Source organism: Callithrix jacchus, chromosome 9 (assembly GCF_049354715.1).
Source record: "Callithrix jacchus isolate 240 chromosome 9, calJac240_pri, whole genome shotgun sequence".
NCBI classification, from domain to species: domain Eukaryota; kingdom Metazoa; phylum Chordata; class Mammalia; order Primates; family Cebidae; genus Callithrix; species Callithrix jacchus.
Genome location: NC_133510.1, coordinates 7630080 through 7656557, shown reverse-complemented (window position 1 = coordinate 7656557; position 26478 = coordinate 7630080). Strand labels below are relative to the sequence as shown.

The window sequence follows — 26478 nt, the reverse complement described above, 5'->3', positions numbered from 1 at the left end:
GTTGAAACTAAAAATGTTTCAGAAAAGTCTTGGACATCTAGTTACCATAGTTAATTCTAATGACAAAGTGAGCAGGAGAGGGCTGAGTTTATCTATGGACAGAGCAGGTGATGTGTATACACACACAATCAGGATACTTCACTTAATACACAAATACAAATAAACAAGTTTCAGCAGTTAATTTAAAAAAGTCTGAGCTCAATTAATTCAGTTTATCATTTCCCTGGGAAAGAGTAGAGGCACTACATTAAATTAATCTTTAATTAAAAGCTCTTCTAAAGAGGGGAGTGCAAGAAACTGTTAGAAGCACCCACACCTTTTGCCCAGCTCTGAACATAACAGTGAGGTCAGCAGTGTGAAAGCACTGGGTCCTGAGAGTGCCTGGGAATACTGACAGGAAGAAGAGAAAAGTGACTAACTGTGATGACTACCGAGAGTTCAGGGAAGTAAAGAAGCTGAGTACTGCCACCCACTGCATGACACCTGTGTCTTTCAATCCTAAACAAAAATCACCAGATCCTGAATTACCCAAGTCTCGTTGTACATGCTTTTCTTATAGTAGCAATAAAGTATAATAAAATCTCTCTTCTAGGGGTGATTACATTTTTATGCATTTTAACTCACCATTACTTGTCCTCTTTTCCAACAAATCTCAAGGCATAAAATTCCCTGGAATTGCTACATGTGTTTTTCATTTTTTTAAGCCTCTGATTAACTATTTCAGCCATCAAATGAAATATAGTTTACAACAGGAAAACAATAACTCATTACAAGTAAGGATTCTCAGTAATTCCTCTTTTAAAATTACTTATTCAGTGAAAGTAGACAAACTTATATCCTGGGAACCCAGAACACATTACTCTCTTCTTCAATACACAAATTGAGAAAGAAATCACAAAAGTGAATTTCTGAGGCATGCATTATAAAGTGAGTATATTTTCTTATTTAAGATATGAAGGCTATAAGCTGGAAATTTTTTTGATGTGAAAACAGTCAGCAGTAACCATAGCAACAGCAAGTGTATCATAATTTCATGTTTGATTTTATTTTCTTTCCTCCAGAAAAACTGCCCTTTAAATGGAAAGAAAATTCACAATGATGAGGCCTGAACTATGAAATACGGGCAGGGACATATGCTTGCCAACTGAGCAGTGAGGTCATCTTGATTATTCATTTAGAGGGAAGGGCAAGCATGGAATTCGCCTCTTCCCTTATGATACAGCCAGCGGAAAAAAACAATTACATTAGAAAAAAATAATTTCAAAATAACACGTTTGCTTTATTTTTAAAGTTTCAGGAACCGAACCAAGCTTCTATAATAATATTGTTATTGTTTAAAGAATAATCCACAAAGGAACAATTTTTTAAATTTAGATAAATGTTTCACCTTAGAAGTGGTCGGAAGATATAATACACCGTGGTTTGCTAATTCATTCTCTCACATCATGTTTGCCACAATATAAATACCTGTGATAGCCTGAGAAAATTAACCTAAGGAATTAAATGAAAGAAAATAATAGGGTTTCAGGAAGCTCTAGTCATCATTTACTGTTTCTTCTTCAGATTAGACCTCACTCACCTAATTCCTCAGGTTCTGATCATCCTAATCAATGTTCACTGTTCTCTTCCAACAAACAAGAAGAGTCATAGAAACATCCTTTTTAAGGAATGTGACAAGACAGCATACTCAATTTCATTTTCTCAACTTGATTCCCAAATAGGTTATACTCTAAAGCTTACTAAAATACTTAAAAGATAAAATGAGTGTTACAATCTCCTCAAGGTGTATAGTTTTATAAATGATCATTTGAGCTTGAGGACTAGAGTACAGAAAAACTTTGGTCATCTAGCAAGGCTGATAGGACTCCAGAGGTTTAGAACCAGGCAAAAGGAAAGAACAAAAACAAACAGAAGAGAAGAGAAGCAAAGCAACATGAAGAAAAGGTGGAGAGAAATTAAGTAACGGGGGGCATTCAGAAAACAGCTGCTTGGGACAGGTTAGAGGATCTACGTTCAGGGAACTGCCTTGAGGGCCTGATGGAGGGAGAGGAAAATAGAAAGAAGCCAAAGGGCAGTAGCACAAGAGAAAGTCATCCTAAAAAAGCTTACTTAGGATCGCCAGAGCCAGGAGAAAAGTGGCAACAAGGGGAGGGGTGAGGGCTGACAGGCTACAGGAGAGCAATTTGGGTTGGGGTTGGGCTTCACGGAGGAGGAACAGAGCAATTGTCACAAAATGACAGATGCAGCAGAGAGGTAATTCCAGAGAGGGTAACATTCAGACTTTGACTCTAGAACAATTTTCAGATAAATAAAATAAGAACTTGTGATCAGAATTACAAGAGAATACACAAGTAATTACACTGTCTGCCAAGGATAATGTTAAAGAAAACTTTACCTCTGTGGATAATCTTTTCATTTCCTGTTTGCGCTGATGTTCTGCTACATTTGCCACAGACTCTGCTAGTTGATAAAGATCTTGTTCCATTGGTGCTCCTGTAAAGTTCAGCATCGGGGGCTCCCAGCCACTGCGGAACCGTGGAACGTACGGTGGAATAAACTGTTCCTTTGGCCACTCTGCTCTGTAGGAGGGCATTAAGGCATATAAACAGTAACATCTAGGAATGTGCCCATGCTCAGTAAGGCTAGACACACACACACACACACACACACACACACACACACAAACACCAAACAACAAAAACAGCATATATCTAATCTGTCTTTCATCTACCCAAAAAGAAAAAGCAAGCATGTTTATACCAGTATTTCACACCAATAAAATGAAAGAAAGAGTGAATTCTGTTGCATGATCTGCTTTCACAACATTGCCTCAATTCTCCATTAAACTCAACTTTTTAACATGGGTATAGGTTTTTAAAAATTTGTTTTAGGGGGAAGATCAGGAGTTCAGTTTTGGACATATTGAGTTTGAGATGTCTATTAGACATCCAAATGGCAATGCTGAGTATCGGTTGGATATACAAATCTGGAGTTCTGAAGAGAGGTCTGAATTTTAAACATAAATTTGAATGTCATTGGCATATAGATGGTGTCTTAGCCTGGGTTTCTCAGAGAGCAGAGTTTGATGATAGTAGGAGGTGCAGTCGCAGAGAGTGGAAGAGAGGGCCAAGGGGAATGAGGTGGGGAAGGAGAGGGAGCCAAAATGAAATGTGTAAAAAAAATAAAACAAAATTATAAAAAATAAATAAAAATTTGCGTTAGAAGAGGGCGTGGAGTATTTAGAGCACAAACTTCTCTAACATTTAAAGTAGTTTCAGACTCCCAACTTTCCCTTCATTCCCCTCCCATCATTATTGAAACCTCCTGGTATTAGATATATCTTTCAAAAGAGAAACAGCCTAGCATGTTCTTAAGCTTTATGATTTTTAAATTTATGAAGTCCCCTAAAATGAAACAGATGGTCAATTTTATAAGTTAAATGTATCAGCTTTGTTTTAATCGGAAAAGCCAACTAATCTGTAATCACAATCATATCAGTTCATCATTTAATGACACCGAGTGAGACTAATTTCTGTAAGATCCTAACCACTCATGAACCACAAAAATAACTAGGCCAAAAATGAGGGCTTCATTTTTGCTAGAATATGTTGCTTCATGCTTCATGTTTAATTCTTCATGTTGTATTTCTACTATTATGAAATCAGTCATTTTATTCAGATTGTTATAGACTTTCATGATTCTTTTTATCTTTACACATTTTTAAATCAGTCAGTACACTCGTTTCCTAGTCATCTTACCAATCAGGATCTAAATGACCCTCTCCACATGTTAATAGCTGACAATATTTCATTTTGATGAAGTTTTTTAAATGGTAATTAATTTTCTTATTTCAAGATAGAACCCTAAACAAAAAAATTAAGGAGCCTGAGCTATATTTGTAATGTGAGACCTGATGCATTTAATGAGCTTCATGAAATTTAAGGATGCCACGTAGGCTTATCATAAAATAACCTATATAAATGTAATAGATTTAAGTGATCTATTTACAATGGATTATTCAGCCATAAAAATGAAAGAAATCTTATCATGTGAAGCAACATGGGTGGAACTGGAGGTCATTCTGTGAAGGGAAATAAGCTAACTCACATGTGGAAGCTAAAAAAGTAGATTTCATGAAGTTAGAATAGCCTGGCAGTTACTGGTGGCTGACAAGGATGAGGCAGGGTAGTGGGGAGATGAAGAGAGGTTGACTAATGGATACAAACATACATTGAATAAGAGAAATAAGACCCAGTGTTAGATAGATCAGCAGGGTAACTAGAGTTAACATTAATCTAGTGTACATTTCAAAATAGCTAGAAGAGAAAAATTGAAATGTTCCTAGCATAAAGATAAATATTTAAGATGTTTAAGGTGATGGATATCCTAATTGCCCTTATTTCATCTTTATAAAGTATATGAATTTATCAAACTATCATATGTAACCTGAAAATATGTGCAACTATAAATAAAGTATCAATTAAAAATTTAAAAGATAAAAGATCTATTTAACCACTTTTTAGAGGACAGTATTATACAGTATATACTATGCTATATTAATACATAAATAATGTAGGTAAATTTAAATATTTTCTATATAAAAGCAACAACTGCAATGCTTTCAAATAATTTTCTGCTTAACTATATTCCAACAGAATCAACTGTCAAAGTCCAAAAAATATGCAGAATAGCTTTTATATGTTTTGACAGGAGAAAAAAAATTATGAATTGGCCCATGACTCTTAGGCTAACCCATTCAAAAGCATTAGGAAGACAAATGTCTAACTGGCCATACTAAATGATTTATTCTAATTGGTGAAATAAATTAAAAGATTAAGATAAATGAGCAAAGCAAAAATTATTTATTTATAATTATGAAATTAGAATTATTTTCTTAACCTTGCCTTGCTCAGCAAGCATTAGTGCTGCAATTGTTAATGACTTATCTTCCATAATCACTTTCTTGACAAGTGCACCATTCTTAAAATTACCCACTCTTCCTTTTCAGTCCCACTGTGACTCTCTGGTCCTGAAGAATACTGATTTAAAAAGGAGGCTCTACTATAACATTAACACCTCAAAAGGCCTCTACCTCCAGTTACATTTGTCCTTGTCCTTTCTAGCTTTGACTACCAGACTGATCTTTCTAAAACATAGATGTAATTATGTCACACTCATAGTCACAAAGATATTGGTTCTCCACAGCCTACAGAACCATGATCCAGCTCCTTAGCATGGGACTGAAAGCCTGCATAATCCTGCCCGGCTCGTCTCTATATGCTCATTTTAACACCATCCTCCTCCCACCCTTCCACACTCAACTGCCACCCAAAGTCCGTATTCCAGAGAAACACATCTTCATCCTCTCTTTTCTTGACTATGTCATGCCTTCACTTCTGCTTCTCTCTTTACTGGACAGGCCCTTGCCCTGCTATGTAACTGTGGAAATTCTACGCATCCTGCTAAAAGGCAGTTTAACAAACTAATGATGAACATTGACTCCAGAGCTACATGGCATGAGTTCATATCCCTGCTCTGTCACTTACAAATTGTGTGACTTTGGGCAAATTAACTTATCCTCTCTGTGCCTCACTTTCCTCATTGGCAAAATAGGGATAATAACAGTACTTATGTAAAGTACATGGACGAGCAAGCACTGTGCGTGTGTGTGTGTGTGTGTACGTGTGTGAACTCTATGGGTACCTGTTAATTTTAAATGCCAGCTCTTATTTGAAAGCTAACTGCCCTCCTATCTGAATCCTCTTCCTGATGGCTCCCCCTTGCCAACCAATAGCATTTTGTTTATGACTCACTCCTAATTATACTGCATACACTTCTATCTCCTCCACTAGACTTGTAGCTTTTAGGGTTTAGGCTTTTTCATCCTATGACACTTAGTCCTTTGTACATAGAAGGTTAAAGAAATGTCTCATTAGATTAATGTAATAAACAAAGAATGGTACTTAAGGCGTTATAGGTGGTAAATGCTAAACTCATCTATGCTTACCTGGCTTTCATCCAAGGTCCGCCCAATGACATCCACAGCTGCCGTTCATCACCATTGACAGTGTAATTTAAGAAATCAATTGTGTCCTTAGTCAATAGGGGACTAAGTACTGAACTGGCTAATTCAGGACCTCCTGTTGCCTGCACCACCTAAAATAATAAACCATTTTTTAGTAAGAAGATGACAATTACTTGTATGTTTTCAAAATGTGTAGACAAACACCCATGCCAAAAACAAGCACTCTTTTCTAATAGTCAAACTAAATTTTGACGCTGTGCAGTGCACTACCGATTGAAAAACAGCTTGTCAAATCAACTTCCCAGCCCAGCAGTGCTTTACAATCTAAAATCAAAGTCAACAATTTAACAACTTTCATAGCATCTGCCTATGGACTTTCTCTGGAAGATACTAAAGGCTATGCAGAGAATTCTAGATCAGGTGATTTTACTATCCCTGTTTTGTTGCTGTTATTGTTTTAAATATGTGTATCTCTTCTGGCAAATCTGTTATGCCAAACTTGAAAAATATAGTTCCCAAAATGAATACAACCAAGCGCAACAATACTATCAGGAGTTAGCAGCCTACGGCTGTGCATATACAGACATGCAAAAGTAAAGGATCCAGGGAGGAAGGCGAACCAGGAATGAGACTGATACTCTGAACCTATGGCACCTTTTCCCAGAATTATTTTTAGAAAATTTCCCTGATTTAACATGGATAATTTAATGACAGCAGAAACAAACAAACAGGTGCAATTCTCTGATAAGCAAAATGAGGATACGAAAATGTCCAAAAACTACTCTCATTGACTTCTTATGAGCTATTTTCTGGCTAAGAAATGGTAGCTAACTCCTAGAGCAGAAACCAGAGTCCCGTTATAAAAATCTTCCCTTCTAGAGACGTGGCACAAGAAGAAAGATTTCTTGAATGGCTCCAATCGTCCAGGTGTTCTCAGCACGCTGTGCTGTCCTAGGCCTCTGTATATTTGCACATGCTGCTCCCATTCCCCAGAAGGCCCTTCCCACATTATTCAGAACTCTACTCATGTCCCACCTCTTGTGAAAGCCTGTCTTAACCCCAAAGTGTAACTAAGGCACCATCCCCACCCTGCGTCCTCTAAACAATTTATACATGTTAGTAACACATTACACTATTACACTGTAATTTATGCATATTAGTAACACGTTACACTATTACACTGTAATTTATGCATATTAGTAACACGTTACACTATTACACTGTAATTTATGCATATTAGTAACACGTTACACTATTACACTGTAATTTATGCATATTAGTAACACGTTACACTATTACACTGTAATTTATGACTTTTCAGTTTCCCCTCCTTGAGGAGTTGGACTAGGACTTATCTGACTTTGAGCTGCAGATGACACAGTGGTATGGAATGAATGAAAAAAAGGTGGCAGATAAAGAAGGAACACTAACTCTTCTTTGAGAACAAAACCTACCCTGCCTACCTAGCACAGTAATTTTTAAGTTCCAACCCTAAATGCATTTCTAATAAATATGTAGCAATAAAAGGGAAAATTAAAACAGTTAAAATAATGAGTAGAGGAATACAAAAATCTCTGATTTAACAAAAGAGGAAATAAAATGAGAGACTGTAAATAAAAGGTTATGAGCCATGGATCCCTCTCAAGAACGTGTGCAGGCATATGTGCTGTGGCTATGCTCGTGTGCACGTCCATGATGAGGGAAGAGGAGAGCAGCTCACAGATGTAAAGCCAGATCATGCTTAGGCAGTAGCAGGCCCTGAGTAGATGTTTCTCCTCATCTCCCTTGTCCAAGTAAAATGTCTGGGGCCCTGTAGGGAGAACATTAAATGGACCAGGAAAATATTATGAATGGAGAGAACATTAATAAGGAGTAATTTTTGAGAAAAGCAGAGATACCAAACATTGGCAAGTAAACCAAATTGCCAAAACATTGGCAGGTAAACCAAAGTTTTCAGGTACACAACCTGATCACAAAGACCAATTTGTATATGTCAGGGAAACCATCCTCGTTATGTTACAGCTTTACTCTGTGTAATGACTAGATATCTACATATAATCTCTGGAAGTGTGAGAAAGAAGTATAAGAAGGCAGCAAAAACTGCTTTTTAAATAATACTTCTTAATACTCAAATTAAGATAGCATCAAAGATGTTAAATAAGAAATACAAATTTTGTTATGAGCTACTATCAAATTCTTTGCTTGTATATGTCTTTGACATATATATGTCCTTGGTCTTCATCCAATTTTTAAAAAAAGCATTTATATAGCAAGAATCATTCAGAAATAATTAGGCAAGTAGAATCTGATGCTACATATATAGCAACAACATATGGAAGCACTCATAAATTACTGATGCACTCTTGCACTTCCACCCTCTAGTCCCTTACTGCTTAGCTTCTGACATTCATCTTGCCAATGTTGCTTACTTTCCTACCTTGGAAGCAACACTCATTTCATATCCTACTTCAAGTCTTGTCTACTTATCCGTGGGGAAAGAAGAATGAGATTTATCCTCCCTTACTGCCTGTTGTCAATCTTCTTAGCTGGTTCTTCCTATTCTCCTAACATTGAATGCCCAAAGTTTAACGAGTCCTTGGTCTGATTTCTCCACTGAACTCCAAATTCATATATCCAACTATCAATTCAAGTTTCTCCATTTGGGTACAACTCACTTTTGATACATCTAAAACCTGCTCTACCCAGACTTCCCCAACTTACTTAACCATCACTTCATTCTATCAGTCTTAGGCCAAAAATCTGGGAGAGATCCTTGGCTTTTGCACAGTATATCCAATCTAGCAGCAAATTTATAACCAGATCAGACTTCTCACCACTTTCAATGCTACCAGGTCCAAGCATCATAATCTCCCATCTGGATTATTTTAATAACGACCCTAGCTGCTTCTTCCCCAACATTTCTAAACATTATAGCCAGGGCAATCCTTTTCCGCTGAAAACTCTCCAATTGTCAAAGGTCTCCCAATCCCTTATAAGGACCAACAAAATGTATCTTCCTGTTGCCCTCCTGATAACATCTCCTAATCTTTTCTTCCCTCATTCTGTTGAAGTCACAGTATCTACCTATTCCAAGAACATGCTTTGCATGTTACTACCTTAGAACATTTACACATTATTCTCTGTCTGGAATTCTCTACTTTCAAAGATCCTGATGACCCATTCGTTACTTCCTTTACTCCAATACAGCTCAGTGAGGCTTCTTTTAACCAACCCTACTCAAAAAGTGTAATACTCCATTTCCTACACACACACACACACACACACACACACACACACACACACACACAGAGGCATGCATCTCCCGGGGAACTCCCAGTTCTCCTCTACTCTATTTTTCTGCATAGCATCTGATTTTTAGAGAACTGTATTACTTACACATTTATTTAGGTTACTGGCTGGCCCTCTATGCTAAAATATAAGTTCTAATAGGGTGAGAATTTTTGTCTGTGTGTTCCTGATGAACTACTATAAAGCCAAGCACTTAGGAGGCTCTCAGTTTGTATTTGTAGAATAAGTGCATAAATGAATAAACAAGTCAGAGACAGTTCAAGAGATGAAGGAACATCTAGAATAAAAAAAAAAACATGGATCTCTGAATGACTTCACGGAGCAAACCATCCATCAAGAACTAGACTCCTCATGATTATTTTGTGAGAATGAGAAAAATATCTACATTATTCAAGGCATTGGATATTATATACTAGTATACATTGAAACACTGGTATCCGATAAAACTTTATGTCTTTTCATATTCCTAGTTCTGTCAGAGACACTAGTTTCCTCAAATATAAAATAAGGTGTTTAAACAAGATGATTTATTAGGTTCTCTAAATTCTCAAATTTTACATTCTTGATGTTTACACAACTGGCAAGGAAATAGCACCCAAGCAAGGTAATGAAGCAAAGCAGTCTAGATAATCCAGACAGACACTGTGGGTTTAAAAATATACTAAGAACAATTCTTTCTTAAACTAATAAAATCTCACCATATTTAATGGAGTAAACAAAAAGTGAACCAAATCTGCAGCACTGGGATTCTGAATATGAGACTTCAATTTGGCCTGCAACATTAGGAAAACAGAAAATAGATTACTATGAAGCAAAAGACAGACACTGAGAAAAGTCCAACATAGACTCAGAGGGGGTGGTCTTTTGTTTATTATTACTTTTGAGACAGAGTCTCACTGTGTAGCCAGGCTGGAGTGCAATGGCACGATCTCACTACAACCTCCACCTCTCGGGTTCAAGCAATTCTCCTGCCTCAGCCTCCTGAGTAGCCGGGATTACAGGCACGCACCACCATGCCCAGCTAATTTTTGTATTTTTAGTAGAGATGGGGTTGCACCATGTTGGCCAGGCTGGTCTTGAACTCCTGACCTCGTGATCTGCCCACCCCAGCCTCCCAAAGTCCTGGGATTACAGGTATAAGCCACTGCGCCTGGCAGTGGGGTGGTCTTTACCACCAGTTTCACTTTTAATATATTCATTGGCATGGATAGAGTGAGACTAGAGGTCATTGTTTTTCAGTCGACTTTCTTAGATATATATGTTTTTAAATTTGCTGTTTTTAATTAAAGGCAAATCAAAACATACATACCCTCCAAAAATCTATAAAAACAATTTTATTTCTTGATTTGATCAGAAACATTCTGACTAGAGTTTAATTTTTTCATTTATTTCTTCTAATTCTATGTACATAAATTTCACTTACCAGAAGGTTAAATCCATGTTTAAATTTTTGGAAACAGTCAAGAAATTCATCAGGAGGTGGAGGTTTTGCCCGCAGCGTTAAAACACCCTCTAATGAAATAAGTGAGAGGAGGAGGAGATCAGAGCAAAATCCAAGAAAATTTACTAAATACAAAAACAAAAACCACATTTACGTCTGTGAAGTTTAATGATCTCATTAGACGTGCCACCTAGTTACTGTGCTACATCTCACAGTCTGACTGTGACAACTGAGAAGACACAAGGTTTGAAACGGATTGCTCTATCCTCAGGCACTAGAAATTACTCATCTAATTCCACAAACATACATTATAGCCTTTCTTTGTGGCAGGCATTGTGCTTACCATTGTGAAGAGAATAAAAGTGAGAAAGCAATAAGCCCTGCTCTGAAGGGACTTAAAATCTAATAAAACACATGAGCCAGATAACTAACAAGAGATGTACCAATGGTTATGAGACAAGAATTACCTGGTTGGGGGATAAGAAAATGTATACTTAAAAGATAGATGGAGAGAGCAGGTTATAAGATGGGATTTGAAAAATCTGATCTAGGGCGATGTCGTGGGAAAAACATCATGTTTGGATAAAAACAGCATAAAACATGGAAAAAGCAAACTGCCTGTACATGAAACAACAAACATCAGATCAGAGACACATGAGAATGGAAGGGCAGATCAAGGTTAGATTGTGGATAACCTGATTTCCAGTGTGAAGAGCTGTACTTACATCAGTACAACATGTAACTAATATGCTTTACAGCAGAAGAATGAAGTGACTGACAGCTTTAAAACACTGTTCTCACAGCATGAAGAAGTAGAGGCTTGAAGACTGCTTAGAGAGCTGGGTTTAAAAAACGATAGTAGCTTGAACTGGAGGCCAGTTATGAAAATGAAAAGGGAAATAAGTGGATACAGAAGGTGTTGAGAAAATAAAATTGATGTTGGCTGCAAGCTAGAGAAGGAAGTCACAGAAGAACCTGCAGTTTTGAATCTGGGTGATCAAGAGGATAGTATACCTTTGATAGACAACTTCAAAAGCAGTAAGTGCTTTAAGATACTGGGAAGCAATAGTACTTAATTTTCGAATCTGTGGAGAGGAGGCACATCCATGTATTTACATGTGGAAGATAAAGCCAAAGGTCATAAGCTTGTTATATAAATATGTGCTAGAGGAAGAATTAGAAGTTATCTGTAATGAAAGGAAGATTTATTTACTATTTTATATCTTTCCATCTCTACCATTTTGTCAGAGGAAGAATAAACTTTACTTTCGTAATTTTAAATTTATACAGCTGAGGCCATTTTAAATAGCTGAACTGCAGCATACTTCAAATTTGTGTTTATATGGCTTTGTATGTGACCTGAATGTACTGTTTAAAGTTTTGCGATAAAAAATTCAAATCTGTTGAAACTTGTAAATATTTTAATAAGTCAGCCCTTTTAACACGTAATATGGTTCTAGTTTGTAATAGAATAAATCAGAATATAAGATGAATAGAGCTATGTCTTTCTTTAATAGATACTTAACTTTACAATCACCAATGGAAACTACAGACAGATGGTCACTACCTGAATCTCAGAGAGTCTCTGTGATTTAAGTAAAACCTTCCAGGATTTTTCTTCACTATAGCAGACTTATAATCAAAATGGACTCTTCCCTGGGTTCATCTTACTCTTTGCCTAAATCTCAGGTGCTACCCCAAAACTGGAAGAGGAACCCTAGTCCACAGTCAGTGAAGTTCTGCTATGCAGTTCATAAGGGCCAGAACTCTGTGTAGTACCCGAGTTCTAACCAGTCATTAGAAGATTAAGAAAATCCAACTTACCTCCTGGTCCTTTCCTTTTACTTTTCTTATTTTTCTTCCTTTTAGAAAGCTCAGAAAATGCTTCTGCTGCTTTTTGGAGTTTTGTGATAAAAAATTCAATGTCATCCAAAATGTGGTTTAAGATTTGCTGAAATTAAAAATTATAGAATAAAATAAGAAACAAAACTATTTTTGCCTTAGCTGTACACTCTTAGTAAATAATAGAAAGGTTTTTAAAAAATGAAATAGCCCACATGCAAATTTCAAGTTTATTACTAATTAATAACAAGAATCAAACTAAATACACCTGAAGCCACCACCAGACATTTGCATTTTTCTTCTTTTTTTTTTTTTTTTTTTTTGAGATGGAGTTTCGCTCTTGTTACCCAGGCTGGAGTGCAATGGTGTAATCTTGGCTCACCACAACCTCCGCCTCCTGGGTTCAGGCAATTCTCCTGCCTCAGCCTTCTGAGTAGCTGGGATTACAGGCACGTGCCACCATGCCCAGCTAATTTTTTTGTATTTTTAGTAGAGACGGGGTTTCACCATGTTGACCAGGATGGTCTCGATCTCTTGACCTCGTGATCCACCCACCTCGGCCTCCCAAAGTGCTGGGATTACAGGCTTGAGCCACCGCACCCGGCCTACATTTTTCTTTAGCTTACTTTTGCTCTATGTTCAACGTTATCAAGGAAGCATTCACAGTATCTACTCAGATTATTATTTTCAATTACTTTAATTTTCTCAGTGTTCTCCCATACAAAGTTAAGAAAAAAATTCTAAACAATGTTTTGTTAGAAGAGCACTGAGCATTTTTGTTTTACTGATAAATGTCCCAATAAAGCACTGACAATATTATTTCATAGAATTAAAGGTATACAGAATGTTGTGATAACCTAATAGCTAGTCTATGATACTAAGCATTAATAAGTGTTTCCACATGACAAAATAGAATTAATGATGCACTATGTTTTCAGAGATCACTGGAATGAATCTGGTTTCCTTATACACTATAGTCTTAGTTGCCTTTCTCCAGTATGTGTGAAACTTGACATTCTTCTAATTTAAGACTAGAAATTGGGGTTAAACTTTTAAGTATAAAATGTAATAGTGTTATATAAAAATTGAATTCCAAATTTCAAATTCCTTTCAGTATTTGTTTATCCATAAGCTGGTAACGTGTAAAGTATAAGAAGTAATTACATTACCACCATATTTTATAACCAGAGCATTTACAGAATTCTCATTCTGTAAATGACTATAGAGAAATGAAAACAAATGTAGCATTGTCTGTTATAAAAGCATTACGATTTACAAATCTATCCTTTCAAAATGCCTCTTAACTTTTATCTTTTAGGCATTCTAAAATACATTGTTAATAAATGCCAAGAAGACATATTAAAAAATATTTCAATTGTGAATTACAAACTATAATGAAAGAAAAATTGTACCATTCCTGTTAATAATTCAGCGTAAGTTTCTATGTAAACTAGTCTACTACCTAAATACTGGCATAAAAGCAAAAACAGTTAGTGAAAAAAATAAATCAAACAACATGACCATCACTAGAAACAGAAAACATGGTTTCTATAAAACATCTTTATTTAAATCAACTTCATTTTCTTGTGAACTGTTTTTCCTCTTAAAAAAAAGTCAATAATCTAAAAATGACTGCTGTACTTACCACGTCTCTGTCAATTCGGGCTGCCATCATCTCAGGCGTTTCTTCCTGCTCATGATACTGCCTTGCTTTCTCAACTACAGAAAGGAAAGTCATAAGTCCTTCAATCATTTACTCACACAATACCACTACAGTGAATTAAAACATAAAAATTAGTTAAAGAGGAGGACCGTCTGCAAAAGGGAACTGGATACACAAGTGAAAACTGTGCTCATCGTCCGTGAAATGCATCCTTATCACCACTAACAAAAGCGGTTGGGCAGAGCTTAAGTATCGGTCCTCCTGCCTCTATGATGTTCATTTACCGTGTAATATCGGTTCTATTCTCTCTCTTCCCTGAGTGAGCTACCTGTAGAACTAACCTTAACTTAGCATCCTTTAATTCCCATACAAGCCTGAAATATAAACCAGCAGCTAAGCTTTTATTTCTCAAAACTGGTCAACTAAGTTCAAACACAACAGAACAGTAATTTTCATACATTCCAACACTATGACTACAAGAAAGCTTTGGGAGTTCTGACAGCAGAGTGCTTCTTAAAATTCTAGTGTAATTAAGCTTAAAACCCACAGTGTTGGCCTCGTTAATTTTAAGCTACATGATTTAAAAGCAGGCAGGAATTTTTACATTAAAAAAAATATGTCTTAAGACCATTCAAAATGTTAAGGCTGCTCAGTTGGCTAGAACATGCTATTAATCATGAAGTTATTATCATGAACTCCTTCCTGGTATGAGTCAGTTAATACTGCCTCTAAACAGAGAGTTGTTACAAATATTTCATGGTAGAAAATTTTTTTTAAATATATGGACGGAAAAACAGAAATGAAACATCACAAATGGAAATACGAGTCATGATGGATACGTCATCATGACTCATAACCTTCAATACAGAGAACTGCAAAAAATACCGAAAACTTCATATTGCTATTCTTCCTTTACACTATCTGTACCTGTAACTGGAACACTTGCCAACAAAAAAAAAAAAAAGAAAGAAAGAAAGAAGAAATCACTGTGTCTTATGAAACTTAATTAGCGGCTGTTAACTACTTTAAGATAATTAAAATTTCTATCTGTGAAATCTTGCCAGTTAGCTACTATTCTACACATGGATTAGCTGCTACCTTGGCTATAATGGACTGCCACAGAAAGTACTAAGTTGAGGTTGAAATAGCTGTTAGGAACTCCAAAGAGTTCCCAAAAAGTATCATTTGGAGGGCACAGTGTGGAGGAGATATGGTACTTCTTGGACTCTGTCAGGTCTGAGACACAGCTAGGAACCCCAGTGCCACTGGTGCTATCCCACAGTGATCACTTTTGGAAGTCAGGGGTAGATATACCTCAGGGATTCAAATGAGGAGCAGCTCAGCCTGAGTCAGCCAGGGCCTTCAGAGGAACCAGAAAGATCCTCCTTTTGAGGTGCTTTCTAACTAAAAACTGGACTGGATCGAGGCCAAACCTGATATAGTAAGTCTTCTGTTTGGTCTAGTAGTAAATTAGAAGTTCTGAAAGCCTTGTCTCACTTAGTTTAAACAGATGACATGGCAGAAATATTTCGGATAAAATCTAATGAAAGCTCAGAAATCCCTAGGGATAAATTCTCTCTTTGTTATAATTATATTAGGTTCTGCCAGGCACGCTGGCTCACATCTGTAATCCCAGCACTTTTGGAGGCTGAGGCAGGCAGGTCACGAGGTCAGGAGATCAAGACCATCCTGACTGACATGGTGAAATCCTGTCTCTACTAAAAACACAAAAATGAGCCAGCCATGGTGGCATGCGCCTGTAATCCCAACTACTCAGGAGGCTGAGGCAGGAGCATGCTTGAACCCAGGAGGCGGGGTTGCGGTGAGCTGAGATGGCACCACCGTACTCCAGGCCTGGGCAACAAAGTGAGACTTTCTTTAAAAAAAAAAAATTATATTAAGTTCGACATATATGTTTACAGGTTTGTTGAGAATGCCCGTAAAGCTGTCTCATCCTTCCTTTCCTTCTGCACCTCTTCGTCGAAACGATAACAACATAAACATCCTAAGTACACAACAGTACAGAATGCAATAAACTACTGTCTTTTAAACACATTTTAAATACAAAACATACCAGTAGAAATTTACATAATTTTTGAAAACAGAAACTGTTATAAAACTAAACCACATAGCTCTGTTAATTAACTTTTTTTAATGAATGCATCAAAGAGTTCTTTTTTGCATAAGTTTGGTAGCTCAGCTTTTCCTTTAATGGAAAAAACCTTTAAGAATACAAGAAGCCTAAATAACACAGAAAACAATTCAGAAAAAAAATGAACTCAATTTGGCAAAATGAGAACCACAAATTATGCTCACTACTCTGTGGTAGGTACTACCGTTAACATTATTTACTTTCAGATTCACAGCAATCCATGAATTATTCATCCCCATTTTAGAGATGAGGCTGAAGTACAGAGATAACTTCCCAAGACCACACGGGTAGATGGGTCTTGCTTCAGAGCTTTCACGCTGCACATCCAAAGTAGAGTTCAAGGTCACTCATTTTTAGAAATGAATTATATTGTTTAACTACAGTGCCAGGTAGTCTGTATGAATAATACTTCACTGGATAAAGAATAAGAAAGTTAAGAAGTCCCACTGGAGTAGAAGCAAAAGAATGAGGCTCTAGAGCTCACCAGAGTCAAGCCTGCTGAATCACAATTTATTCATCCTTAAAATGAAGAGACCAGACAAAATATATTTTAAGGCATTTTTTAGTTATAAACAATTTTAGATTCTAGCAAAATATTCTAACATAAAAAGTAACACTAAGTTCTATGCTACTATTGCTTTTAATCAGAATGCCAAGGCGAAATGATGCCGCACACATAGGGCCCGCTTGACAAGTACAGCTGTACTTGCTGGACTTGTCTCCACGGCCAACAGCCAACCACTGTCCTGACAACCTTTCCATGAATGTGACAAATTGTCCAAAAAGGAACTGTAGTTACAGAATAACAAATGAAAATAATTTGAAGTACAATCTTTAAAAAAACCTGTACATATTTTGGTACCCATTTTGATACCATCTTTTTAATTGTCAATCAGGTGTAACTTCCTCTCTTAGCATTAAAAAAATAATGATGCTAACCCTACTACCGTATTTATTAAATGGTGGGTCTAAACACTTACAGATAATAATCTTCACAAAATTCCAGGCTTAACTTTCTTTTATCTAAGATTTGATTTTTTAAAACTAACCTCAAGCTTCAGTTCTGAAATCAGCCTCAGAATTTGAAAGCAAGAACTATGTACCAACCCAAAGTAAGCGTTCAATAAGTACTAATTCTAGGAAGACTCACAGTCCCCTTGGTCGGCTGCCCATGCAGACCAGGCTGCCACCCGACTTCTAACGTCCACCTGGGTGACGGTTCCAGGGGGTGCAGGGGCAGGAGCTCGGGGTGGAGGTGGTATACCAGGGTCGGCGTTGGAAATCATCCTTAAAAAGATGAAAACAAATAGAATGTTTACCATCTCTATTTCTATAACATATCAATTATCTCAGCTTGTGGTACTAGTTATTAAAATTCAAAAACAACTATATCAAGAGGCTATAAGGGTTTCCTAAACATTCCTTACTATGCACATTTATAAATGCATATGAAACACAGACATAAAATAACAGCTGAAAACTAGGTTGATTTTCTTTCTGAGTCTTCATGTGACTTGGAAGGGCCACGGACCAATCACAATCCTACTGTCTAGCTTGTCAATCCTGTTTCCCTAGGATACCTTCTCTTAAAGCGCCACTCCTCTTTCATGACCCTGACTTCCAACACAAGTGAAGCCATGTCAGAGAAAGACCGAAAATATGGAGAGAAAAGGAGCAAACACACTGACAAACTTGGGAGAGCAAACGTGTTGAGTCTCCAGGTTACGATCTACAAAATAGAGTCATATACTTCCATAGAAAATAACTTTTCTAACCCTTTGTGGGGAAACGCCTTAGAAACAAACCCATCAATTCTACCCTGTGTGGTGACTTCTCTTAGTGCTCTTACCTCAGGGCGTCAGGCCTCCTCTTCTGTTTCCCGCCTTTACTGTCACTGATTGCACTTTCAATGTCCTCACTAATTAGGTTTGCCTGCAAGGAGACACAGGTTACCTGGAAGTTGATAGATTTTTCTGCGTCTTGATATGTAGCTTAAAACAGAAAAAGGGATTGTTCCTTGTCTGAATCAACAAGTGTCTTGATGCAAAAAGTCTTTTCACAAAAATCTTGCAAACATGACTCTTGTGGTTTTTATAATGGTGAACTTTATAATGACAAGATTTTAAAACTGAGGAAATTTTTAAAGATTATCTTTAAAAAAAGCTATTCTTAAATAAAGTCAATAATAGAAAGGATATGCACACACCAAAAATAAAACTGTGTAAAAATCTCTAATAGGGAAGAAATTAAGGCGTTAGGCACTCTCACACCTACAACAGAGTTCCTTCCCTTTCTCACCCTCGCGATCCACTGGACACCCATTAACCCAGCAAGACAAATCTTTGGGTTTAAGGCAAATCCACTACACTCATGAGATAAACTCCAATACGAGGTTGTACCTCTTTAAATAACCACTTTACTTTGTGACTCCAGGTAAAAGTTAACTTTCTGCGAACAATTTTTCTAACAAGAACATTCAGTTGGGTTTTTCTTGAGGATCAACATGAGATTAGGAGATACGGAGTTTTTGTTTGGTTGCAAAGTTTGTTTAGAGCCAGGAATTATTACTCTGTATTAGATTGTTGATGAGATGCACCATCTATGCTTATGCCTCTTTGTTCTCTATAATTATGATTTCTCAAATATGTATGCTGTATTTCTTTTACAGTAAGCATTGATAATTATAAAATTAGAGAAATGATCGGATACTTAAAAGAGCATCTCATCAGTTCCTTCTAGTTAATAAAACTGAGGAGTACTTGTAAGAATGGGCCTGGCCAGGGTCACATTGCTAGTTATATGAGTGCCAATGCATCCCACTCCAGTGTGGCTTCCTAAGAGCATTTAGTTTCAATAAGACAATACAAACATCATGTCAAAGGCTTTCTGTTACACAGGATATTAAAACTAAAGATGAAAAAAATATGTAATTAATTTTTTTTTTTAATAACCCAAAACAAAAACTGAAGATGCCTGGGAATCCTCAACTTCGTATACTGGGGCTGTTACATTTCCAAGAAAAATTGTACTGCAAAGGTGGGCAGAAGCATTGCATGAAGTCCTATACAAAGAAACTTTAAAAATCAAAAGCGATATTGTACAATGAGCTATATAAAAGAAACTGTATTTTTCATTGCCTTTATATTTTTAACCAGCCAAGGGAAAAATGCCTCATATGCAGAGTATAAAACTAATGAATAAATGCACATAGTGCTTAGTGGTATGTGAGCTTTTGGGGTTAGGACAAAACTATATTCAGTAAATCCATTTTGAAACCATTACCATTACCAAAATGTGTTTTAACTTAGACCTCTGGTTTATAAAACGTTTGAATTAAATTTCACTATATGTTAAAGCAAAATACTCCCTTTAATATTTGTTGATTATATCTAACCTTTCAAAAATTATAATATACTTATGACTTTCAAATGGCACTATACAAAAATCTGATGAATATCACTTATACAAATTACCTAAATGCCAGTTCTTTTCAAAGAAGATTTTTAGAAAGTCATCTATGATGTAAATGAAAATTAGAAGAAAATTATAAAACACACTTTACAGTCAGTCTTACTTTATCTATCATGTTTAAATGTCAAAAAATATAGAAAAGATCGAGTGACTGTCCTAATCTCCTAGAGTTTCTTTTAAAATAAAATTACATGGATATTCTATAATATATCATCAAAATGTTAAATGACTGCTTTGGCAAAGTATCAATTAACATAAACTGATTTCTCTTTCAAAGAAAACAACTCAGGAAATAAACACATTCAAGGTTGAAGATAACTTCTAAGGTCCAATAAAGCATCACAAATTATAATCATTTGAAATTACACTGTACTTTCAAATAGAAACTTTCAGGAGCTAGCCTGTTATTACCGGTTCAACTATTTTCACATATCATTTGGGAATTACAAATCTTGAGCAATGATTCAAGCCACATAATTAAGTGGTGAACTTTAAATCAATATCGTGGGAAATGTCTAAGTGCTTCGTTGCAGTAATCCGTGCTGTGTCATTAGTGCAGAATAAATTAGGATTGCATGATTTCTGAACAATCAATTTTTAATTATAAGGCACTTGATGTGAATTGAATATATTATCTACCCTTTTTAAAAATAAACAGAATGCATCTTATTTTTAAGAGACACAGTCTTATTCTGTTGCCCAGGCTGGAGTACAGAGGGGTGATCAAAGCTCACTGTAATCTCTAACTCTGGGTTCAAGAGATCTTCCTCTCTCAGTCACCTGAGTAGGTGAAACCACAGGTGTGTACAACTACATCTGGCTACTTTTAAAAATCTTTTTAGTAGAGACTGGGTCCTGCTATGTTGTCGAGGCTGGGCTTGAATTCCTGGCTGCAAGCCACCTTACAGCCTTGGCCTCCCAAAGCACTGGGATTACAAGTGTGAGCCACTGTGTTTGACCCTGATTTTATTAATATCACCCTAATTTCTTTATTTACCTGCCATGGAAATCCTAAGGAAGATACTAAGATATTTGTTTTCCTTATGAGTTTCTCAGAAACTAAAAATCTAGTCCCTAATATCCAGATATATTATCAAAATAGGTAATTCGAAAGCTGCCAGAACATCTGCTTAAAGAGGGAAAAAAGTTCACCATTCTTTTACCTTAACCTCATCACACTGGAAGAGATGAAGATCTGGCTTGTTCTGGGTTGGCTCTTTGCATACCAGGGCAAGAATTGAATCATAGCTGCATGAGTGCATCACAGCTTGGCAGTGCTGGATTGTGCTTAGAGGAAAATTCTCCAGTTCATTCTATAAATAAAGTAAATGTTTTATTTTGACAAATTTCTACCCATTTTCAAACAATCTGACCTGATTATAAACATTAACATTTGTGAGGCTTTCTTGAAAATAAAATAGTATACATTTTACAAACTTGCCTTCGATTCTAAATCAATCAGGCTCACAGCTCTGTCGTCTACTTGAAGAATCATATCTTGAGTCCATACTTTGCCCTTGGCATCAAGCAATTTCAGCTTCCTTATTCCATCATCCACAGTGATCATAGCATCTTTCCGATCCAGGACAAAGGTAGTCAAGTGCTTATGATTTGCAAAAAGGAAAAAGATTTATAACACAAACACATACAGCCTCTTAGCACATATTTTCCAAAAGAAAATCAAATTAACCTGAGTCAGCTAGCAGAGAAGGACAAACACAAGTACTCTTAAAACTTCATGACTATCTTATTAAGAGAATAAAGCCAAATTGGTTTTTGTTGAATAGAAGAAACAGCATTTTGACTCATAAGACACCTAAATCTGTTTCATATTGAGACATGTTGAACTACATAAACAATACATAAAAACAAATTCTAAACAGCTTAAATAATATTCCCTTAAAATATACTCCACCCCTCCTTTTTTTTTTTTTTTGAGACGGACTTTCGCTCTTGTTACCCAGGCTGGAGTACAATGGCGCGATCTCAGCTCACCGAAACCTCCGCCTCCCGGGTTCAGGCAATTCTCCTGCCTCAGCCTCCCGAGTAGCTGGGATTACAGGCACGTAGCACCATGCCCAGCTAATTTTTTGTATTTTTAGTAGAGACGGGGTTTCACCATGTTGACCAGGATGGTCTCGATCTCTGACCTCGTGATCCACCCGCCTCAGCCTCCCAAAGTGCTGGGATTACAGGCTTGAGCCACCGTGCCCGGCCCTTTCCCCCTTTTTTATACTCTATTATGTTTATTTTAATGCTGAACATAGCAGCATTTAAATAGCAGGCTATCTGTATGACAGCTTTAAAACTATGGACACTGATTGTAGCAACAGCATAATTCTAGTCTATAGCAACTGTCAAACTATTCAATCCACTAAAACCACTTACTGAAACAAAACTGTTTAAATTTAATTAAGCATGCTTGAGGTAGGTAGAAAACTGAAAATAAGAGCAATTTAAAAATTACTTCCCTGCTTAAATATTTTCTATTATAAGCAGAGGTCATCTAGCAAGATTCTAATCAGGAGCAAATATCTTAAAAGATAGCAGAGCAAAAACTAAAAAATAAACTGTTATTTAACTAGAACTAATAATAACTTTAGTTACACTAAAAACTAAACTGTTCAATGAAACTATCAAAGGCTTAATTTCAAGAAGATTCTATAGTACAAAGTAGAAGCCCTGATCCTATTTTAAATGAAATAAGAGTGGCAATAATAAATGAGTAGTAGTTATGATTTTAAATCTTTCTTTATGAAAACAGACCATGAAACATGTTTTAAAAAATCTAAACAAAAAGGTCAATGCAACTTAAAAGACATCGTAAAAATGAAATAAAGCATAATTCTGATTTAACTTCCAATTTCTATGTTCCTCAAGGGTCACTCTAACTACTAGCAAACACCAAAGTGTCTTACTTCAACACGGTATTGAGATATATCTGACACACTGCTGACACTGTCCCGTGCATAATTCTTCCTTTGCTCTGAAAGAGAAATTGAAAAAGCCATTATTTGTCTTCTAAGAGACTGAAGTTCATATATTGGTATCATGTGGCTATCTCTAAAACTAGTCTATCTCACATATAAATACAGTAGTTGACAAGTCGCTATTGTGTGGTGTATCTGAAAACACTCATTATTCACAGTAAATCTAAAAACCACAAGAAATTCTAAATAATAGGCAAGAAAAATTTGATCCACTATACATTTTTAGAATTCCAAAGGTTAACAAGATTATAAATATTATAAGAAAAAAAGTTATTTTATCTAATGGATTTTTTTTAACAGTTTGGGACTTACTGTTTGACAGTTTACAACTGGCTTATAAATTTTATGTGTTACTGTACTGATACAAAAATATGATTGCAAATACTGTCATAGATACTGTATTATATGAGTTAGACTACATTATTAAAATAATAGGCTCTACAAGGAACATGTCCTTTCACAATACCCAAACTGGGACAGTGTTGGAGGAGATTTAAACCATGATTCAAGCACACAGCTTGCCCTTCAGCATTAACAGTTTTCACACATCTGCAGAACACACAAATGTGATACTTAGTCTCAGAAATATAAGTTGATAGGGAAAATAAGGAAGTCAGGTAGAAAGTTATCGCACCAAACTGCTTAAAAAGCAAAAAGAAACCTTTAATTTTCTTTTCTGAAATGCTGCAAAACCAAAAACTAACATTAAAATATAAAATGTATGTGGGCAGTATTTGGTATTTGTTAGGCTCTTTTTAAATTTTGCATTTTTAAAAAATATGGATCACTTGATGAATTTGCGTGCCATCCCTACAAAGGCCACGCTAATCTCTGTATCAGTCCAATTTTAGTATATGTGCTGACAAAGTGAGCACTATTTGTTACTTTCTAATCAAGCAACTTACTTATTTGTAAATTAAGAGTTGCTCCATTTCTTCCAAATGGAATGCTATGATGAAAAATTACTTTAAGGGGGAATGATCAGATTTTTCCTTCCAGCTTTGGCTCTGTCACTAAGCAGGAAACTAAATTTGGACAAGACACTTAATGCCACGGGCCTCAGCGCCCTTACTGTAAAATCAAAGTGTTAAACAAGGTCAAACCGAAAGACCTTCAGGCGTTAACGTTCAGACATATAGATACACCTTAGCTCGCCCAGCAGCCTATGTTTTTTTGCAAATCTATTTCTTTCAGTTAATAGAGATATTCTATAGTAAATAAGTTGTTTGAAAAGTTCTGCTGTACATAAAAGCAGAGCAAGTACAAAAATACATAGTGCATATGAACATATGCAGACTCAGAATGTTAACACAGAAGTTTAAGAAAACTTTAACAAATTTTCATTGTACAACACATACGAAAGTAACTTTTCATTTATATTTACTTTTAAAATTTAGTTTAAAATCCTTACAACAATATTACTCTGATATTCCAATACATTCCATTTTTGCTTTTGCAGCATTAAATTACTTAATAAAAACAGATGCACGACAAAATTCACTCTCTGCTACCTTTCTTTTTTTGTTTGGATGATGACCTGAAGAAGTATGATCCATCTGGTCCTACCAAAATAATGTCATCAAAAAGAAAGATCTGGTTTCACCTAAAATTTTCTCTCCCAATATAACAAAACATAAACCTTCACTTACAGGATTGTATTCTATATATTTTTAAAAAGTGAGCAACCATGATTTTTCTGATTAGTTCATGAGGATTAATCAGTGCGAGATATTAACACATGGATAACTGTCCTTGGGAGAACCATTATGACTCTTGTAATACAATATATAATTCAGAAATATATTTCACAAAAACACACCTAGAAATAATCACTATTTCCGAGTCACTGGTTCACCATACGCTAACACAATTGTCTATGATAGATTCAGAGCAGGAGGGTTCTGCTTGTTTTGATCTGACCTTATAGGACAGTAAAAGAAATGGCAGTGGCTGCCATGATACCCAGTCATGATATGGCAGCTCCTGCATGTTCAAATGCTTGTCTTTCAGGTAAGTGATTGGCAAATGCAGTTGAAGATCTGAAATACTGTGTGATTCTACTTAGATATTCTCATTATGAAGCATTAAGAATTTATCCTTGACCGCCCAATTTCCTAACACATAGTTTCCCAATCCCACAGAAACATAATATACAGAAATGGAAAGAAAAACTATATGATAGCATTTTAAACAGTAAGACATAACTGATCACTCTGACTGCCTAGAAGATATGGTATCATTTCTAATATTCCAAATTAAAAACCCACTTTAGGAATTCCTATGCTGCCCTCTCTCCTATGTTGCACAATAAACAAGTAGTATAAGAAACTACCTTCTAAAGTTCGTAAAAATGTATAAATGCCACAAAATGGATTTATAAATAAACTAGTAGTTCCAGTGATTTTTAAGTCAATGCACAAGTAAAGGTTAATATTAACATTTTAATAGGCAATTTTGAAAGAAATTTCCTAATACATTTCTTTTTTATGAGAATCATATGGATTCACAAGAACTGGTATAAATAGTAATTAGCTCCTAAGCTAAAAATCTCACGAAAGCCTTAAAGCAGTCTAAAAGCCTAACTAATATCTCTTGACACTACTCAAGATGAATCCTCTAATGGAATTCAACACTTTTGCTAATAGTGGTTCTCATCCTCAGCTGCAAGATGGCATGAACTTTATAAAACAGTGTGCAACTCATTTACTTCATACCATCTCTTTAAGCAGAACATTTTCCTTCCTAAATTAAGAATGTTGGCCGGGTGCCGTGGCTCATGCCTGTAATCCCAGCACTTTGGGAGGCCGAGGCGGGTGGATTACGAGGTCAAGAGATCGAGACCATCCTGGTCAACATGGTGAATCCCCGTCTCTACTGAAAATACAAAAAATTAGCTAGGCATGGTGGCGCGTGCCTGTAATCCCAGCTACTCAGGAGGCTGAGGCAGGAGAATTGCCTGAACCCAGGAGGCGGAGGTTGTGGTGAGCCGAGATTGGGCCATTGCACTCCAGCCTGGGTAACAAGAGCGAAACTCCGTCTCAAAAAAAAGAATGTAAATATGGTCAAATGGTACATTAAATAATAAATAAACGGATAAATATGGCAGTAGGGTTTTAGGTTTCTACTATTACAAGCTGCTCAACTCCCAACGTAAGAGTAAGCCTATTTCCCCTTCTCCCGGCCCCGCCTTTCCTCTCAGTCAATTAGAGTTAGGATGAAACTTACTTGCCTATAGAACCACTGGTTGTGTTTTCACTATTTTGCCTATTACCTTTCATGTCATGGCCCAGAATGTACCACTCCAAACAGACAGAATTAGGTGAATTCAGTAACCGATGATGAAAAATCTTTACATACAACTTTAGTATTATATACTGCTTAAAAATTGATATTCAACTCCCAGATCAGAAATACTAAATTTAGTTTTCATATGTTCTTTAATGAGTAGAACTACTGCTATAAAAAGCATCCAGATGTTGGTATTCCCTTAACTGCATTGTTGTTTATGCATAATATAACAATATTTGAAACAGCTAATATTCAGAAATACAGCTAACTTTTAGAAATTTCTTTCTCTAAAAATAA

General features: G+C 36.1%; 1 protein-coding gene and 1 non-coding gene across 13 annotated transcripts in view; both read right to left on the bottom strand.

Moving 5' to 3' along the window:
• Nucleotides 1-26478, bottom strand: part of EPS8 (EGFR pathway substrate 8, signaling adaptor) — a 246782-nt gene that overhangs the window by 33644 nt on the left and 186660 nt on the right. For all 12 annotated transcript variants that reach the window (XM_035255264.3, XM_078338267.1, XM_078338273.1 and 9 more), the window contains 11 exons: nt 22822-22889; nt 21345-21506; nt 21067-21216; nt 18282-18364; nt 17583-17719; nt 14263-14336; nt 12600-12726; nt 10758-10846; nt 10033-10107; nt 6008-6156; nt 2396-2579 (listed from right to left, as the gene is read on the bottom strand). In XM_035255264.3, the coding sequence (XP_035111155.1) occupies nt 2396-2579; nt 6008-6156; nt 10033-10107; nt 10758-10846; nt 12600-12726; nt 14263-14336; nt 17583-17719; nt 18282-18364; nt 21067-21216; nt 21345-21506; nt 22822-22889 (1298 nt within the window). The remainder of the gene's footprint in view (nt 1-2395; nt 2580-6007; nt 6157-10032; nt 10108-10757; nt 10847-12599; nt 12727-14262; nt 14337-17582; nt 17720-18281; nt 18365-21066; nt 21217-21344; nt 21507-22821; nt 22890-26478) is intronic.
• On the bottom strand, nt 23667-23768 carry LOC118144642 (U6 spliceosomal RNA). The gene has a single exon (XR_004729400.1). It is a non-coding gene; the product is annotated as a U6 spliceosomal RNA (small nuclear RNA).